Source organism: Phytophthora sojae (assembly GCF_000149755.1).
Source record: "Phytophthora sojae unplaced genomic scaffold PHYSOscaffold_26, whole genome shotgun sequence".
NCBI classification, from domain to species: Eukaryota; Oomycota; class Peronosporomycetes; order Peronosporales; family Peronosporaceae; genus Phytophthora; species Phytophthora sojae.
The window spans coordinates 112,635-130,917 of NW_009258140.1; the positions used below are offsets into that span (position 1 = coordinate 112,635).

An 18,283-nucleotide genomic window follows, 5' to 3' on the forward strand; every position below is an offset into this window, starting at 1 on the left:
CGTCATCGCGAAGGCTGGAGTTGGTCCAACGGGTAGTGGTGGAATCCCGGAGTCAGCGAAGCAGCAGCCGACGTCCTAACTCGCACCGCGGAAGGCATCGCCAGACGCCGACGTCCGACCGCTTCGCCTTCGTGTTCAAGCAGTTCCCGCCGCGAAAACTGCTTGGCTCACGCTCCAAGCGTGTGATTGAGGCGCGATCTCTGGCGCTCAACCGCTTCTTGCAGCATGCTCTGGAGGTCGTCGAAGTCGTTCGCCAGCGCCAACTCATCGCCATTTGCTTTCAACATGATGACCCACATCGAGACGTTCCTCGAGTTTGGAAGCCACCGCGTTGCAGCCCCGCGCGTCGCTCCGTCACGAAGTGTGGACTGCAACAACGTCAAACCTGCTCGACGAGGAGCGATGTCACCCGGCGCAGCTAGGGATACTGGTACAAGTGCTGACACTGGAGCTAGCGCTGGCACTCAAGCTGACGTTGGACCTGGTGTTGAAGCTGCTCTCGATGTTGTCCATGTCCGGGCTGGTGAGGTACGTGGCCATCTCGTCGTCGATGAGTGCGAGGAGCTTCTCGCGCAGCTCGCAGAACTCGGAGAAGCAGCGACGGATGTGCCGGCTCCTCTGCGTCTTGGTGTCTTCAACCCGCTAGATGTAGACCGTGAACGCCTTGAGCGCCAAGGCCGACGTGATGGTCGCTGTCAATGAGCTCATCGAGCCATTCATGGTGGTCCTGCCTGTGTGGTACGAGGCGATTGCAAGAGTGCCGACTGGTGATCGCTTGATCCCCCCGTTTCAGCCCCCAACTAGACGAAGGCGTTGGCGCTGCGGTTTCGTGTGGTCCGTGTCTCGCTCGCCTTTCAGCTCTACCCGAAACCAGTTACGCGCGTTTGCTCGCTTGATTCGCAGTCTCAGAACCTGATGCTTCTTCACACGAGCCTCGGGATGGGGGTCAAATTGTCTGCCGGGTAGCGACGAGGCACGCAGAATGGAAAGTCTGACCGCGAGTTGAACACTTTCGGCGACGGCAGGTGGATAGATAGACTTCGAGGGCTCAGGTGGGGCCAAGTCTGCCCGCCAGGATTCCACGACTCGCCCACGCTGGTTTACGAGGTGGCGCACAGTGTGCTCCTGTCACACGCGTACTCCGTGCAACGGTTCAGGGAGCTCAATCGAGTGGTGTTGTCCAGCCGAAAGCGCATGGGTATCGTACTCAATGCCAATCAGTTCCACCCTCTTCGGGAGAACAACATTGAAGATGCAGAAGCTGCGGAGCGCGCGATGAACTTCGAGTTTGGCTGGTGGCTGCTGCCCCTCACCTCCGGCGACTACCCGCCCGTCATGCGCGAGCGAGTCGGTGAGCGTTTGCCTCGCTTCACGGCCGAGCAGACCGCTCTAGTCAAGGTCTCGTACGACGTGCTGATGTTAAACCACTATTTCGCTCGCTCCGTTACTTCCTGCGACTCGGAGGTGTCCAACACGCCGTGCTCTTCGCTCCACGTCGGCTTCGGACAGGACAAGGGTGTCGACGACACGCACATAGAACCAGGCTCCCGTCCAGGACTGCAGGACAGCCAAGGCAACAACTACTGCAAGTCGTACACGGCCTACCCTCCCGGGTACTTGGACACGATCAAGTGGATGCATGCGAAGGACCCCTCGGCGGAGATCTTGCTAACGGAGAACGGCTGGTGCGGCAACGATGAAGTGGAGAACTTGGACCAGCTGTGGTTCTTCCAGTCGTACATTGAGCAAGTCTGCAAGGCCGTGGTGGAGGAGAAGATCCCCGTCATCAGCTACACTGCCTGGAGCTTCCTGGACAACTACGAGTGGGGGTCGTACGGTCCTCGCTTCGGGCTCTACTACGTCAACTTTACGGCACAGACTGGATCCGTGGAAGGTTACAGGCCCAAGCCGACGGACTTGCAGCGTATCGCGCTTCCGTCCGCCAAGTGGTTCAGCAAGCTGGCGTCTACAGGCTGTCTGGACGAATTGACCGAGACCGATGCGGTTGCTGCCATTGCCATGCGAGCTGCGGTGAGGCAGGGGTCCCCGGTTATTGCTGCAACGAGAACCGCTACGAGCGGACTGCTGTCGACGGGCATGATGATCGTATTCGCGGCAGTCGGCACTGCCATGCTCGTCGCGACGTGGCGTCGTCGTCAGGGATACGTGGCCATCCCGCGCTTCTCCGTCAACTAAATCCACGACTGGCTGGTCCTGCACTAAGCTGGCGGGTGACGTCAACCAAATCAACGTCTTGTTTGACTTTTCTGCATTGTATTTGATTATCTATGGACTTCGCAGTGGCGAATGGTGGCTTTCAAGCCGCGCAAGTGAGGCAGGCACCTGGAGAAGTACGGTACAGGCCGAAACTGAGATGACTACACGGGTTTTCCTTACCCTCGCGCGGAAAACGAAGCCATTGCAGGGATTTCGGCGTTGAACAACAAGAAGACAGCTCAATAATAATGTTAACTTCCTCCTGCTTTGCTCCTGATTGATGTCGTTTCGTTTCGTTTCGCAGTGAGGTACATTGATGTCACTTAACTGAAACTCCTGATTGATGTCGAAGAACACGACCGCGCTTCTGCCGGTCTGGGGATGCCATCACTCCATCAAGTTGAAGTTGTGTATGGATGAATATCGTGGTCTTTCCGACTGATAAGTGAGCAGGATTGTTTCAGGCTGGTCATCATCTGAATTACAGCCTATCATATGGCCTGGAGTCGCTATTTCAGCCAATGACATCGGTTAGGGTTAGGTGAATGCATTCCGACACTTTCCGACAAATATTTGTCGGAAGGCTGGCCTAAATATGTATATGCCTATTCAAAAGTCAAGTATAGAAAATATTTTGCAAATATTTTCGCCATTCTGACAGCTAGGATGTGTCCTAGAATAGGACGGACTGGAGTTTTGATTGGTGTTCATTGCAAGAATCGCGACCATGTTCAAGAAAGGAGGCCCCCACACTCGACCCAGCGGCGGCCAGAGATCGTGACCACGACGGCGAGCGCGGAGCGCGGTTCCTGCACAGTGCCGCCACCTCCGCGCACGCATCCGACGGACCCGGGGCATGACGTCTCGCGCGGCGCACCGGTCGGGGATGGATGGAGCACGTCAAGCGTGTGCTACTGCAGGGCGCTGCCCATCGACGCGAAGACGTTGTGCGTGCTCACGATGGGCAGCAATGAGGTGGTGGTGCGCGAGGCAATTGCATCGGCGAGAGTGGTGTGTCGGGCGAGATGATCAAGAGCGAGCAGGAGCTGGAGAAGGCTGTCCGGTGAGGGAAGCGAGGATGAGCCGTGCACCAAGGGCAACAAGGTCAGCAGGTGAACGGCGCTGGTGGCGGTCTACGACGAGGTCGCCGGCCGGCGCACAACGTCCCGGGCTCCGTCTCCGTCGAGGGCTGCTACTTCCGAGACGTCGGCCAGCTCTACTGTTCGTGCACCATGCCCCCCAAGATCGTCAGCAAGATGACCCTCGTGACCGTGAATAAGATCGGCGGCGAGCCGACCAAGCCCAAGGACAAGAAGGTGGACGGGTGCACGTGGTCGCAGGGCTCCACGTCGGCAAGCTCAAAAGCGGGGCGTCGGTCTGTCAGGCTCATCCAGCGAGGAGTCCACCAGCGCAGGTGAAATGGGCGGACCCCTGCTGGGTCCTCCATGCGCGTCGCTGCCCCGGACAAGATGGAGGCCATGGCCACCGCGGTCGTGAACGTGCCCCGCGAAGGGCAACAGCCCGTCATGACCTCGCTGGTGGGCCCGTTCGAGGCTGGTGAAGTCGAATGAGACGAACAGGAGTAGCGTTAGACTACGCGTGCTGCAACAACCGGCAAGATTGTCGAGATAGCATCTTAGAAGGTGAACTGCAGTAATATATGTAGCTATCCTTGTACTCTTTGATATCTTCTACTACATGCAGTATTAGCCGCATGTGCTTCCATTCGACACCGTCACTTACTTTACCATCTTCACCGCAGTTGTATTTCGGAGAGGACCTAAATTTGGTCAATACTTTAAGTAAGAGTCCTATTTGTCGGAAAATGTGGGGATGTCGGAACCGTCGCGATATGGTACATAACAATTTCATTGGCACCACGGATGGAGCCCAAGGTGTCGAGCGTCAACCATGCCGCGCTCGTGAACGGCTACTACATGGGGCGCCTGTGCTTGCGAGAGGACTCGCTGCAAATTCCAGCCACTGCGTTCATTCGACCGTCCATCGCCCAAGCTCCGGGGACGCTGTCAGCAGCTGCAGCGCGTCGCCACCGCAAGCGCGAGACCGCGGCTCGACGGAGATCGGAGCGACTGGGGGAGCTCACAGCACAGGGCAAGTTCGTGCCACTCAGCGACCAAGTCCGGGATGCGCTGCAAAATGCGTTTGAGCGTTTTGGAGGTCCACGATTCGTACTCCGAGACTTCCTCCCAGCGTTCCAAGACCCCAGTGACGACATCCAGAAGGTATTGGGTTCGTTGCCCGTACTGTCGGATACAGAAGCTCTCGACGACGGCGACCTGCACTGTAACGACACGGATCAAGTTCGAGTATCTATTGTGAGTGGTGTCAAGGTTCCACTGCCGGTTGGGTCTTGTTTCCCCAGCGAGATGTTCGAGAGATCCACCGGCTGCCGCTCGGAAGGCACAAGCTCATTGTGATGGACCCGCCCTGGTAAAACAAGAGCGTCTCCCGTGCGAAGCGCTACGACATGTTCGACCACACGGAGCTGCTCAAGATTGATGTCCCTCATCTCGCAGACTCGGACGAGTGCATCCTAGCGGTGTGGGTCACGAACCGGCCGCGCTACATGGCTTATCTCCGTGAGCAGGCGCTGCCTGCGTGGGGCTTCACGTATCATGCGAGCTGGGACTGGCTGAAGCTGAGCAAGAAACGACTAGGCGAGCACAAATATTTTTAATACATCAATGGATCGGTCTCATCATACAAATGCCTCGAATGTTCTTCACATCGGGAGTCAGAGACGTCTAGGAGCACGGCAGAACGCAATGCAATAAGACGCTCGTCGTCCTCAGACTCGTCATCTGATTGTGTAATCACTTGAGAACCCCTGGTAAGTAAAGCCCCACTCCTCCGCGCTGCGTTTCCTGTTCTCGACTGCGGTCGACTGTGGCAAGTAAGTTTCCGAATGACTCTGTATCGGTCGGTTTTGTTGCTTCGTAAAAAGGCGTAGTTACGCTGAACTTCAGTTTCAGCGAATAAGAAGCGTTCTCACACAGGATTGGTCCATATTCACTTCAAGTCAAAGCGGATACAGCAGGAATGCTTGCAGCGCCCCCAGCCTCGGCGAATCCTGCTGATCTCCGCGCCGCTGACGCACAATGAGCAAGAGAGAGAAGCAGTTGGAGGACGAGTGCGAGCAGCTACGCAGGTGGATTGTGGTGCGATTTAGGTGGGAAATAGCGTGGAAATCGTGGCTAACTCCGTGTGTTTATTGTCGCTGCCAGTGAGTTACAGGCCATGGAAGAGCTATTGCAGCGGTACTTCGCGGCTGCTAGAGGTGCGAGCTGCTTCTGCCACAGTCGTAAGAACATCCCGGATCTGCATCGCGTGGAGGAGGAGCTCTTCGAGAACCAAAACCTGGCGCCGCGGGGTTCCGCCATGCGCCTGTCCAGGGCGGAGCTGCCCGTGTTGTGTCAAGCCGACGGCCAGGAAGCGCGGTTCAGCGAGGTGCCTATAGTAGTGTGCTTGCAGCAAATGCTGTGGTAGCTAAAGGCTGACTAGTGGTGCATGCGTTAGGTGGGGCTACCGTCGTCGAACTGGGAGTGGGTGTCGGATTGGCACTGCGATATCCACGCCCACATGGGAGCAACTGCGAGACGCCAGTCAACTGCATCGCAGGTAGGCAACATGTATTGCTTAGACCAAAGAGTTCCTGAACCTCACAACGATTGCGTCCGCAGCGAGCAAACGATGTGCGCCCGTGTCCGTCAGCGTCGGTGGAAGCGAGAGCGAATGCTGACTCGATCTACAGGGTTGCCAGCTGCGCTAAACGAGAGTCTGCTGACAAAGAGCAGACTGGCTGCTATGGTGCGAATATTATCTTGAAGGTCGTTGTGGGCGCGGCGTATTCATCGACCACAGGCTGACAGAAATTGGTTTTTGTTGCTGTAGTGCTACGCCAACGAGAAGCTGACTCAACAGGTACGGTGCTTCTGGGGGAGGTTTCTTGTTGGACTGTAGTGAGACGCTAACCAACAGCATCGCGGTAGCTTCTGCGCGCCAATGAGCACATCGTGGAGCTTGAGCGACGGGAAAAAGTGTACGAAGCGCACATGCTCAAGCTGCAGCAGGTCGCGGAGGAGCTGTCCAACGATCTATACGCCCGGTCCTTTGATCTGCACGACCCCGTGGCGGTGCCCTACACCGTCTCTAAAAGCACCGAGGTGCTGAAGCAGACGGAGGCACTATTGGGCGACATGCTAATGGAGCAGGGGCTCGCACGCTTGGACACACTGGCCGTCACCAGCGAGGTGCAGCGCCGACGGTCGGAGATTTTGGCAGCGTGCGAAAACGAGCTCCAGGCAACAATGGATGAGTTCAACGTCCTCGCGCGCGCGCTGGAGCGGAGGCAGTCCCCGCCCCCAGAGATGATGGAACCGCCAGCTCTAATAGGCTAGCAGGCAACAGTATTTATGAACATACCGGTAAGGAGTCTGGAACTATTACATGTACACCAACAGTACTGAAACAACATTATCATATGGACCAATCACAATCGTTCGCGCTCGTTCACAAGCGCAGACGCGCATGATAGTCAAGTCGTTCGGATGAGTATGTCTAAAGAGAACCTCTACAAAGGACTGCGATATCTTAACTGGAAGATGAAGAACGAGGAGTGAAAGAGCAAACTGTTCGGACGGAGGATTGGAGGGAGGGCACACGCTTCGCTATTCCGGAGCCTTCTGATATTATTATCTCTAACTCCAATCACCGGTAACCTAAAAAAAGGTCCCGCTTAGGGTAAGTCTTACCGGTAAGGGTAAGTGTGAACACTACTGCTAAGCTTGCTACTGCGGGTCGGTGGCTGGTGAGGAGCACAGCAGCCTCTCGGGCGCGTCGCTGAGCAAGATCATCTCCACGGGCGCACAGGTGAGTTAGTTATGTGATACAGCGCAGCTGACCAATTTTAATCTTGATCTGGGAGATTAAAATCTGGTGCATATGGTCTCACTTGGCGCAGGTCCCGACCACTTGAGCGCTCTAGCAGCAATGACGACGGGCTCTTCGTGGCGGGCGTTCGCTCTGGACATTCGCTGGGGCTGCGGCCACTCGATTGGGCTCGTGGTCATTGCGCTCATCTTCTTCGCTGCGGGGCAGACGGTGGACTTGGACGCCGTGGGCGGCTACCTCAACTACGCCGTGGGCTTCTTTATGACCGCGCTGGGCATTTGGGCGGCAGTTCACGTGCGGGAGAAGTACCAGACGCAGCTGAAGGAGGGCGTGTAGTCGCTCGTGAGCGCGGAAAGCGGGCGAGCTGAGTGCAACCGCGCGAGTCGGAGCAGCACTGGCGCCACGCCGACCAATTTGGTGGAGCTCATGCCGCTCTCGCAGCGACGAGTGTCGGGTGCCGCAGATTCTGCAATGCCAATGACGTCCCCGAGGACCTCGTCGGTACAGGAGCAGAATATGGAAGCAGCGTCGCCGTCTTCGCCGTTCCACTTGCAGATTAAAGAGGACGGGGCTTCGAGTGCTGCGGACGCCACAGGAACGGCGGTATCCCCGCGAGATAAGGCTTCAAAGCTGCACCCGCACAGCTGGACTTGATGTCGGAGTATGAGCTTCGAAAACCCTGCGACACAAAAGGTAGGTCTTGTGGCTCTACGTACCCGATGTGGCTCCGTTGGCAAACGCTCACATCATTCATTGCAGATAATGGCTCTCCTCGTGGGGATCATTCACGGCTTCGCAGGACCTGGTGGAATTGTAGGCGTGCTGCCTGCTGTGGTCCTGAACGACTGGGCCGTCGCGTACCCGGCTCCTTCTGTGTAGCGTCGATCTTCATCATGGGTGTGTTTGCGGCGCTCTACGGCGAAGTCACTGGTTGTCTGGGTGGCAACTCGCTGGTGATGGAGTTCCGGATCGGAATCTTCTCCGCCTTCCTCTCGTTCATCGTGGGCGTCGCCTGGATCCGCCTGCAGGCGTCAGGCCAGATGGACGCCGTACTCGGAGAATAACTCGATCGCTGTTGGTACATGTAGAGTGATGCGCGCATGTTCACAATCGTTGTGGGTTTCATTGTGCTGGGTGCTCTCTTCGCCACCATCGCCTACCACTGGAAGCAGCACAACAACAAGAGACCCAGAGGATTGCTCAACAATATGCAAAGGAAGTCAAGCAAACAGCGCTCGTTTGGGGAGGACCGCGAACTTCTAGCTCTTCAAGTAAGTTATGACGACATCCAGGATCTCCGACTTTTCGGAAGTAGAGCCTTCAGCGTTGTGTGGCTCGTCAGGTATCGCGATTCGCAGCTACTCGCCTCGAAACGCATTCAAGAAGACGTCGATATCACGGAGCACACACAGACATTCGTGGAGAAGGTTAAGCTGGCTTCCAAACTCGAGCACCCGAATATCGTCGCCTTCATAGGTGCAGCCTGGAGCTCAGAGTTCGACATGCAAGCGTTGTTTGAATTCATCGAGAATGGTGACCTCCGATCGATACGATCAGCGCCCTCGCTGTCGCGTTACTGGACTCGGATCAAGGTGTAGCTCCAGTGGACGTGATCGAAGCGATTGTGTACCTTCACACCTTCACTCCACCTGTGCTGCTCCGAAATTTGAAGTCACACAATGTGTTGATATCCGCAGAAATGCAAGCTAAACTCACCGACATCGGCGCCACACGAAGCCTGCCAGATAGCGGATCTGAAGTTGGGATGCATCGATGGCTTGCACCCGAATTGATATCGGGCAGAAGATATCACAGCCAGCCAGCGGATATATTCGCGTTTGGCGTACTCCTCTCGGAATTCGACATGCACAATCGTCCGTACGACGATGCACTGAACAACGATGGCAGCCAACTCGACGACTTGGCTATTTTGCAGCAGGTGGCTAGCGGCAATCTTCGACCAACATTTAGTGATACTTGTCCACCGATTGTCCTGGAACTGGCGAAGCAGTGTATGGCTCAAGAACGCGAGATCGGCCGCCAGCATTAAAAGTTGCATACGCGCTCCGGACACTGCAGAGGGAGGCGTTTAACTTGTATCATGATTGTGTGTGTGTGTTTTTCTCTTCACACACCCAAATGAAAATTCTCTACATTCTTCTCGGGCCCCGACTTACGAACACTCTAGTTGCATTAAGCGTAGAGGAAAGTTGGAGGATGGGGTTTCAGTAGATCCCAACGGCGGTTTGAGACTTTGCTAATATTATAATAATACTTGCTAATCATGCCAGCATTCCGCAGAATTCTAGATGGCTATTAACGCTCTGTGGAGAAGAGATCTTCATCTTACGTTAATTGCTAACTATACAGGCCCAGGGCTCGGTAAATGCCAATATCCGTAACAATAACTCGCAGTAACTTACGGGAATAACTTACTGATACCCCGTCACCAATTTCGTGCAATAAAAAATAGGAAGTCTGGCGCTGAAATCTATACAACTTGTGCTTGGTATGATCACTTCCCCATGACGGCAAATGGTGTGCAAGAGGAGTTTAAAAACACTAATAAGTATATAATAGTAAGAAGCCATTGCAACTTACTTTTGCTGTGAAAATCTTACAGAAATCGAGCTCAATTGTAATAGAATGCGATATACTAAAAACAAAAATTTCGAACCCTTGTGAGGTTTGTATCTGAATTACAGGTGCATGGAATCTAAGGCATGCTTTGGTAAGCGTAGGATATGCTGTACGATGATGGGTAACCGAAGTAAACTGTCCACATGAGCTAACAGTAAACACTTTTGTTCTTCTCGCCTTTATGCTCAACTCTTTTTTAACTACACTTGAGTTGTGGCTACATTAGTGGGGGAAAATAAGAAAATAACCCAATTATTAATTGGGGAAGGTTGGAGAGTCCAATCAATATCATATTGTATTTTGCTTAGCCTTGTACAGGCCTAGATACGCATCATGTCTTAGGCACTGCCTAATCAGCCATAGTGGGCACTATTCCTGAGGGCTTAATGCCGAGTTTCTGGGGGCTTGACGCTGAATTTCTGAGGCTTGATTCTTGGTGGTAAGTACTTGAATTTTTTTGGACACATGAGAGGCTACCAAAGTCTCCCATGCTGCAAAATCCTTCCTCGTTCTCCTCTTGCCAGCCACACATCGCTGTCGACACCTCCGACGAGGTCGTCTCGACTACCTACGCTCGTTTACGTCAGCCGAGTTAATTGCATGTTTTTCCAAGAGTCAATCTTTAGCAGAAAATAGGTAAAAGCTCGACAAGTAGCTGAAGTGTGCACACAGCGTTAATCAAGTGCCCCAACTACATGACGATCAAGGTACTACTTGGTAGTGGTTTGCTGTAGCATCGAGTATTATTAACACAGATTATTTACTGGAAGGTCGCTTCAAATTATGCTGGTTTCATCAAAATTAAATCCGTAAATGGCTCAAACCACCCCAAATTTTGACGATGCCCTCGGAAGCTTCTAAAACATGTTCTAGCACGTTTTGACGCTCTGGTTGCTGTTAGTTCAGGCAGCAGTAGCATTCCTATTCTTCTACCCATGAGACCACCACTCAGCTGTCCATTGTTGATACTGAAGCTTAGTTGTTTGAAGGGTCGCACGAGCGCTGTTCTTAGAATCGACCTGATGGCATGCATTTTCAGTCGAGTGGTTGCACTTCATAGCATGCTCTGCGTTTAATAATGTTCTTTCTCCCGAGTGCAATTACTTATCATTTAGAGCACACGCAGGGCTATCCGAAGAACTATTTATCCCCATGTAGAATGACCTAACGAATTTAAAAGACTTTTGACTAGCATAGCAAATGGCGGTTTTTCGTGACCTTCCAGTAAATAATCTATTAAAATAGTATTTGTTGCCTCAAGCATTAACTGCACTTGCACAGCTTTGGGATTTTTCATTGCGAGCGGTCATGTACCGTCGGTACAAACTGCTACTGTACATGTCGACCACTTTAATACGTAGATCAACAGCAACGTAGAAGCGCATGCTTCTCACAGACTCTGAAAGCTGAAAATGCCGATCTGCGATAGGAGGACATCAACCAACTCATGTACAGTACTATGAACTTTTGTGGGCCAACGACGCATTACATCCATTCGGAAGTGTATCAAGTAGCAGCAATCGCTTCTATGAGCTTGGATGCCAATTCGTCGTGCGTCGGCAAATCGGGGTTGGCTCGCGATTGCTGCAGCAGGTACAGCTCCTGTTCGTCCAGTCCCTGAGGCGAGTGTCCTGGCGGCTGCAGTTGATGAGGCAGCACCACGTAGTCGCTGTTGGCGTCGCAGATTTCCATCATCGTGTGGGCCACCTGCTTCCAGATCTGCTTCAGTCCCCGCAGTACGCCGGCAATCACGTGCGGGTTGACAACAGCGTGCGCCCGCGTGTGCGGGTGGCGATGGCGCGGGGGTGACACGAAGAGAATCCGAAGGACGTTGTCGGATGTGTCCTCTTCAGCGGGCTCCACAATCGCCAAAACTTCAATCTGCACCATACAAACAAACACTGTGATGAGACACAACAATAGAGAAATTCATAGCAATCAATACATAACGCACCGAAAACTGAGATCCTTCAGGCAGCGCGGGGACGAAAAGCTTCATACCAAACTCCAGACGTCGAAGCTTCGAAGGGCGAGGCTTCAAGTCACGAGCCTTCGCCTCGTTGGTCAGGCCGGACGGCGGGCGCTTTTTATCCCGACCCAGCAACAGCGGTTGAGACCCACCGACGCACTGAATGAAGTTTCCCATTTTGTCTCCTCGGCCACTCTCAGTACCCACGTTTCCTCTCTTCTCTCCCTGACTGCTGTCTGTGCTGTGGCTTGTGGTAGACAACGGAGGTCCTTCGTTCCAAGCCTTCACAAGGGCGTAGTACTGGAAATCCTCCACCGTAACAACTTCAACGCCGGGGATTCCGCTCAACGGCATCTGGAATACCTGCTTGCGAATAAGACCATGGGTCCGTTCGCGAGACTGGCCAGGGGCCACAATGGCGCGCCAGGCACTGACGTCCACCTCCATGGTCCCGCTGTCTGGGTGGCGGGGCGGAAGAATGAACACGCGTCCGATAGCAAAGCCTCGAAAGACAATGCAGCGGTAACCTTGGTGCCCATATTCTCCTCCAACACTTGGGCAAATTCCTCCGGGATACTTTCGAAGAACGGCGTGGCAGTCGCGGCTGTTATCGGGTTCGGTGATTGGACTCCACGTGAAGTTGACTGCCCACGACTGAACGGTCTCCACGGTAGCTGGAGAGGCAACGTGCTGAGGCTGTCAGAGGGCGCTCCAGAGTCGCTAATGGCGGAAATGAGCACGCGGATCATTGAGTTCTTGGCATTTTTTGCTATAAAGAAGGCAAGAAACAAGTGCTCCCATCAGAATCGACTTCACCAGCAAAGTGGCACCCACATTTGACGAAATAACGTACAGTTGAGTTCTTCCACTGCTTCTTCGGCCCCTTCCTCGGTTTCAAACGTCACACATGCGTCACCACGCCCAAGATGAGTGCGCTGGCTGGGGAATACTTCAATTGCTGGAAACCCAGTGTCTCGATCAACCTTCAATTCAGAGTCAGTTAGCACATCAAAACCCGCCAAAAAACCATCCGCAGGCACTTACCGCAACACCAAAACGTGCGAAGTCCTCCTCAATCTGCTCAGCGCACACCGTGGGATTTACCCCGGTCACATACACCTGCCCCACCATCAAATCTTCGTCCACTGGTACGCTATCCAGGTCAAAGCGAATGTCTTCGACCTCCTTAACAAAAGCGTTGCCGTCGTCGTCCGAGTCTGAAATGAACATGTCACCATCGTCATCGGACGTTGCCAGAGCGCCAGGTGAAGGAGGGACGTCTTCACGAGGTGATAATTTCTGCTTCTTCGCAAGACGATTGTTCTCGTCAATTTTCCCGTTTCGACAAACTTCACCCAGCTCAGGCGGATCACTCGGCTTATCGACGCTCTTCTTGCTGGAGTCACGCTTATCCGACGAAGGGGATCGACGATTTATACGGGGATCTCGGTCCCGATCGCGGCTACTCGAAACGGTTTGCTCCGAACGGCGATGATCATGCTCGCTCGGCCTCTCTCTTGACCATGATCTTGACCGCGAGCGGCGACGGTAACGATTACTACCATAGTCTCGACCTCGGGGGCTTGGAGAACGAGATCGAGAGCGTGACGACCCTCTTCGTCTACGATCATCACGGAACTTGCTGTCTCGGCTGTAACGATCACGCTCTCGAGATGGCGGTGATGGCGATCGCTTCCTCCTACGATCGTCGTCGCGTCTGTAGCTACCGTTTTCCCGACCACGACGCCCACGCGATGGCGACTCATACTTATCTGGCGTAGATGATTGAGAAGCTTGAGGACCGTAGTAACTTGGTCCGGAGTTTTTGCTGGGTGGCCCGGAGCTTTTCTTGCGACGTTTGTTTTGAGTTTTCCCTGGGGTGCTTCTAGATCCATAGTCGTTTGCTCGTGAAGGTTTTGTATCCTGCTCAGCTTTCCCCGCCTGTGGGGGCTGTTTCTTCTTCTCTGGGATCGGAAGTTTATCCAAATCTGTATCTTGCAGCCGGCTCTTAACCATCGGGGTGCCATTTCGCGCTGCTTCTTCCTGCATCTTCTTAAAGCGACTGGGACGCTTATAGCCGGTCCCTTCGCGAATATCGCTAGCACTCTCTTGTCCATCCATGTGCAGCGCATCATAAATACTTATTTGTGGCTCTAGCCTGTATCCGCCTCGAGAGGCGGTCTTATCGTTCATCTGCGATGGTTGCCCATTTGCTGCAGCTGAAGAGTTTTGTGTTGTCGAACTAGATTCGCTGCCCCCGCCAAAGCGGGATTTCGGGACATTGCGAGTTGTTTCGCCTGCATAGCTAGGTCATCCTCGGTCTTCTTGGCACCAGCATACGCGAGATATCTGGCGTTGGATTTCTCCTCTGTCTTCTTAGACAGTTCTCTCGCCAACAGTGTCAACGGCACATCGTCAAGGTCCTTTGCGGCATTCAAACCATTAAACTTCTTCGTTGGCACCATCGTGTAGTGGTTCTTGTGTGGTCGTTTGGCTCCAGGGGTATCCTCAGGGTCGAGCATTTCGTACTGCGTCTTGTCACGGCAAACTTGCCCTTCATGACGGTTGACGTTGCGATGGGCTTCTTGCTGGGACGAAGTCCGTTGGATCCAAGCGATGGCTTGTCCGGCGACGGTGTTTGCTTTGGCTCGACTGTTGCCTTCTTTGCATCATTACTTCCCTTCTTTGCGTGGGTCTCAGTGTAGTCGTGCACTGGCAATGGCTTTGGCGCTGTAGTCGTCGTAGTCTTCGCCTTGGGCTTCAGTTTCAATGGCGAGAAATCAAAGAATTGCTGTACTCCAGCTGTCGAAGAATCAACCGCTTTATCACCACTTTTGCCATTCATTGACTTTCCACTGTCACCAGCATCCCCAGCCTCGGATGTTTTCTGCGTGGGGGCAGCTCTATCCTTCTTGTCGCTCCGAGCCTTCGTTTCCCCACCTGTCCCATTCTTTTTGCTGTCCGCAGGCTTATCGTCAGCATCGCTGTCATCACTGTACTCGAGTCCGAGATCGTCTGTGTCCGGTTCATCGGCTTCCAAAATCTCAGTTTCAGCTTCGGAGACGTCTTCATCCTCCATTTCCACATTCTCAGCGCTAGTTTCAGTGTCAGCATTCTTCGGCACAGTATCCACACTCTTTACTGTTTCCTCCCGCGCTCCACCAGCGTCACTGCCAGTTTTCACTTCGAGTGAAGCTGCCTCTTCACCAGCGTTACTGTCCTCATTCCCAAGTGACAATTCTTCTTCTTCCAAATCAAGGGTCCCGGTGTCCGAAAGATCAGCATCGCCATCACTCGAATCCGCCGGTTGCTGGGTGGCTTCCTCCTTGTCTGGCTGATTTGCATCTTGTCGGCCAGCGGTGGTTTGATGCAAAGCAGATCCAAGCGGAGCAACTGTAGCAACGTTGTCAGCTCTGCCATGAGCTTCTGAAGGCACCTTGTCCACTTCTGCATCGACGGTTCGCATTTGCTGTGTATTTCGCGAAGCATCTTGAACAGTCTGCAGGGATCTTCAAGCGCACAATCGTCGATTCCTTCGTCACATCAACGTCCACCACCTTCTCCTGCGTACCATTTACTGTTGTCGAGGTACTGCTTTTATCATTGTCTTTTGCTTCATCCTCGCTGGATGAAACTTCGATCGGATGATTCGAATTCCCTGATGCATCTTTATCTGACACTTCCGTCGATACACTTTTGGTCGTAGCTACCGTGTGATACGCTTCGCTCGCTGTCGAACCAACTCGTGCCTGCACTGGTGGGGTTTCTGCTTGAAGTGGGGCCTCCTTGTGGTGCTATCTTGCTGACTCAGTTTCCGTGTGACGGCTGGCTTGCGGGACCGTGGTTTCTTTTTCTTCTGCATCGACGCTGCTTGGCACAGCCGCTTTCGTTTCCGCTTTACAGGCTTCGTATCTTCGTCACTGTCCAGGTAGTCGTCGCTGAGCAGGTCCACCACTTCAGGCTCGTCCGGCTCAGGAACCTCTTCTTCTTCCGCTGGAGAGTAGTCGCTGCTGAAGTCGTCTTCACTTTCACTGTCGCTATTAGTTATTTGTTTGGCCCTTCGGAGGGCTTCGCGCTGCTCTTCCTCTGAGCTCATCCCGTGGGCGACGCCAGGTTCGACAGCATCGCGAGCGGCTGCATGAGCTCTGCGGCGGTCGGCATGCGCGTCTCCAGGGGTGGTCCGACCTGTACATGCGGCACGGAGGCCGACGCCTTGGCCGCTTCTGCCTGCAGCAGCGCGCTCATGTCGGAGGCGTCCACGTCGCCCAAGAAGTCGAGCGCCAGGGCGTCGTCCTCGTCCTCGCTGGCCACGGCGTCGCTCTGCAGCGAGCACTGGTGGTCCTTGAAGCCGATGTGTGCCTTGGCGCGCTGGAAGAGCTGCTCGCGCTCCTGCTGCTCGTCGCGGCGCCGAGCCGCGAGCCACTGGCGCGCGCGCAGCAGCTCGCTCTCCCATAAGGCCGCGGCGCTGTCGCCCAAGGCGCGATCTTCCTTCCGTCGGACGCCTGCGGGCGGCTTGGCGGCTTGCTTGCTCCTGCCGCTGCGGGCGGGCGTCGAATGCGGTGCGGGAGCTAGCGCCGGAGTGCGGAATGCAGAGTGATGGTCTCTGGCGCACTTGGCTCACCCGCGGTTTGATGCGGCTGATTCCCGTTGTGAAAGGCTTCGCTCTTGGTTTTAGAGTGGGCAACGGTAACTTGCCTCCTACTGGCTGAAAATACGCGATAACGTCCAATGCGCGTCGGAACACTTGCCCGACAACTCGACCTCGAGCATGGTGAAGCTGCGCGGCTACGACTTCTACCGCGCCATCGGCTCCCCGCAGCGCATCGTGGCGCCCATGGTGCGTGACGACTCTCAACCGTCAGCGATTTCCGCGTTGGAACGGAGAAATTCCGCCGCGTGACGACTCTTTAAGCCTCATTGAAGCGTGTCAACTGACTACGACTCTTTACTTGCTTTGCTGCAGGTGGACCAGTCGGAGCTGGCGTTCCGCATGCTGTGCCGCAAGCTCGGCGCCGACTGCTGCTACACGCCCATGCTGCACAGCCGCCTGTTCGCCGAGAGCGCCGAGTACCGCGAGAAGATGTTCGAGCGCCACATCCAGGACCGGCCGCTGGTCGTGCAGTTCTGCGGCAACGACAAGACGGTGCTGGCGGCCGCCAAGATGGTGGAGGGCCACTGCGACGCCGTGGACCTCAACCTCGGCTGCCCGCAGGGCATCGCCCGCAAGGGCAACTACGGCTCCTTCCTCATGCACGACAAGGACACGGTCCATCGTCGAGACGCTGAGCGCCAACCTCAACGTGCCCGTGACGGTCAAGATCCGCGTCTTCCCGGACGACAACGAGACGCTCGAGTTCGCCGACATGCTGCAGAAGGCCGGCTGCGATCTGCTCACGGTGCACGGCCGCACCAAGGAGATGAACAAGACGGCGGTGCGGGAGGTGGACTGGGACATCATCCGCCGCATCTAGGAGCGGCTGACGATCCCTGTGATCGCCAACGGAGGCATCGAGACACACGAGGACATCGCGTGCTGCATGGAGGCCACGGGCTGTGACGGTGTCATTAGCTCCGAAGGGCTGCTGGAGAACCCGGCGCTGTTCGCCGACACAAACAACAAACCTGGCGAGGACACGTCCTTCCTGGCGCTGGCCAGGCAGTACCTTGAGTGCGCGACGCTGTACCCGGCTGCGAGCGACAAGATCGTACCTCTTCAAGATCCTGTTCCAGGACCTGCGCGTGCACTCAGATCTGCGCGGTGCGCTGGCCAATGCCAAGTCTCAAGACGAGATGGTCGACATTGTTGAGGAGCTGGCCGTGCGACTGAAAGAAGCAGAGAGCGGCAACGCGGGACCGGAGACGAAGAAGGTGGAGTACGCTGCCGAGACGAGCTGGTACCGCCGCCACCGACAGGGGCAGGAGAAACTTCGCCGCCGTGACTCGTACGAGAGGTGCCTCGACACAGGTTTCGGCAGTCTGTTCGCGTAAGCAGCGCTGGTTGAGACTCCGTGGGAATCATGCACATACTGCACAGAGCTCACTTTGCTTACAAATAGAGTCTATTTGATCCTTTGCACGCGACTTGCGGTACTGCAGTTGCTGATGCGGTTGTGTTGTTCTCTATGGTGCTCCCTGTCGGCGTGCGTGAAGTCATGTTGGCATCCTACCCTAACTAATGCAGAGGTTGCCTCACTATGATTCCGAGTTCAGACCCATGCCCCAGCCCAGCTTCACGCGCTTCTCACGTCGAGGCAAGCTGTCGTCGGTATCAACCATCGGCTGTGAAGGAGAAGATCCGGCGGAGGCGGTGAAGCTCGCCGGCAGCGGGACGTACTCACTGGCATCATGCATTTCTACGTCCTCCGCCGGGTGTTTCAACTCTCGTCGCGAAGTAGACAAAGATCTGGACTTCCGCTTGTCACTCCTGGACCTGTGCCGATCGTGATGGCTTGACTTGTCGCCGCCTGAGGATGATCCATCGTGAGCCGAGGACGCCGACCGCTTGTGGCGATGGTGATCACTGCTATGCCTGTGTGAGGAGTGGTG

At 54.9% G+C, this 18,283-nt stretch overlaps 8 protein-coding genes across 8 annotated transcripts; 6 read left to right on the top strand and 2 right to left on the bottom strand.

The window, feature by feature from the left end:
- Positions 1-167: 167 nt before the first annotated feature.
- On the bottom strand, positions 168-720 carry PHYSODRAFT_343066 (hypothetical protein; the record flags this gene model as incomplete). The annotated part of the gene is made up of 3 exons (XM_009541590.1): positions 168-368; positions 445-585; positions 655-720. 3 exons carry the CDS (start codon positions 718-720, stop codon positions 168-170), a joined length of 408 nt encoding a protein of 135 aa, XP_009539885.1.
- A 348-nt stretch (positions 721-1,068) lies between these two features.
- On the top strand, positions 1,069-2,196 carry PHYSODRAFT_535883 (hypothetical protein; the record flags this gene model as incomplete). The annotated part of the gene is made up of 1 exon (XM_009541591.1): positions 1,069-2,196. A coding segment is annotated over one exon (1,128 nt), but the record flags the coding sequence as incomplete, so codon positions are not given.
- A 1,904-nt stretch (positions 2,197-4,100) lies between these two features.
- Positions 4,101-4,915, top strand: PHYSODRAFT_247202 (hypothetical protein; the record flags this gene model as incomplete). The annotated part of the gene is made up of 2 exons (XM_009541592.1): positions 4,101-4,553; positions 4,679-4,915. The coding sequence occupies 2 exons, from the start codon at positions 4,101-4,103 to the stop codon at positions 4,913-4,915; spliced, it is 690 nt and encodes a 229-aa protein (XP_009539887.1).
- Positions 4,916-5,475: 560 nt separating this feature from the next.
- On the top strand, positions 5,476-6,635 carry PHYSODRAFT_535903 (hypothetical protein; the record flags this gene model as incomplete). Its single annotated transcript, XM_009541593.1, has 5 exons — positions 5,476-5,685; positions 5,755-6,045; positions 6,130-6,159; positions 6,228-6,401; positions 6,450-6,635. 5 exons carry the CDS (start codon positions 5,476-5,478, stop codon positions 6,633-6,635), a joined length of 891 nt encoding a protein of 296 aa, XP_009539888.1.
- A 592-nt stretch (positions 6,636-7,227) lies between these two features.
- On the top strand, positions 7,228-8,726 carry PHYSODRAFT_343070 (hypothetical protein; the record flags this gene model as incomplete). Its single annotated transcript, XM_009541594.1, has 5 exons — positions 7,228-7,460; positions 7,512-7,731; positions 7,773-7,821; positions 8,008-8,177; positions 8,217-8,726. The coding sequence occupies 5 exons, from the start codon at positions 7,228-7,230 to the stop codon at positions 8,724-8,726; spliced, it is 1,182 nt and encodes a 393-aa protein (XP_009539889.1).
- Positions 8,727-8,734: 8 nt separating this feature from the next.
- Positions 8,735-9,154, top strand: PHYSODRAFT_257110 (hypothetical protein; the record flags this gene model as incomplete). Its single annotated transcript, XM_009541595.1, has 1 exon — positions 8,735-9,154. A coding segment is annotated over one exon (420 nt), but the record flags the coding sequence as incomplete, so codon positions are not given.
- A 2,127-nt stretch (positions 9,155-11,281) lies between these two features.
- On the bottom strand, positions 11,282-12,010 carry PHYSODRAFT_292770 (hypothetical protein; the record flags this gene model as incomplete). Its single annotated transcript, XM_009541596.1, has 2 exons — positions 11,723-12,010; positions 11,282-11,649 (listed from the first exon to the last, which is right to left on the bottom strand). Coding segments are annotated over exons 1-2 (413 nt in total), but the record flags the coding sequence as incomplete, so codon positions are not given.
- A 4,467-nt stretch (positions 12,011-16,477) lies between these two features.
- Positions 16,478-17,809, top strand: PHYSODRAFT_358103 (hypothetical protein). Its single transcript, XM_009541597.1, is given in 5 exon segments — positions 16,478-16,574; positions 16,701-17,003; positions 17,209-17,442; positions 17,468-17,748; positions 17,764-17,809. The coding sequence occupies 4 exon segments, from the start codon at positions 16,506-16,508 to the stop codon at positions 17,723-17,725; spliced, it is 864 nt and encodes a 287-aa protein (XP_009539892.1). The 5' UTR covers positions 16,478-16,505; the 3' UTR covers positions 17,726-17,748; positions 17,764-17,809.
- The last annotated feature ends 474 nt before the right edge of the window (positions 17,810-18,283 follow it).

Excerpts from the sequence above, each read along its gene's own strand:
- PHYSODRAFT_358103 (XM_009541597.1), top strand. The coding sequence starts at position 16,506 with ATGGTGAAGCTGCGCGGCTACGACTTCTACCGCGCCATCGGCTCCCCG. Across the intron at positions 17,004-17,208 it reads TCATGCACGACAAGGACACG|GAGCGGCTGACGATCCCTGT; the intron begins GTCCATCGTCGA and ends CGCCGCATCTAG. Across the intron at positions 17,443-17,467 it reads CGGCTGCGAGCGACAAGATC|GACCTGCGCGTGCACTCAGA; the intron begins GTACCTCTTCAA and ends ATCCTGTTCCAG.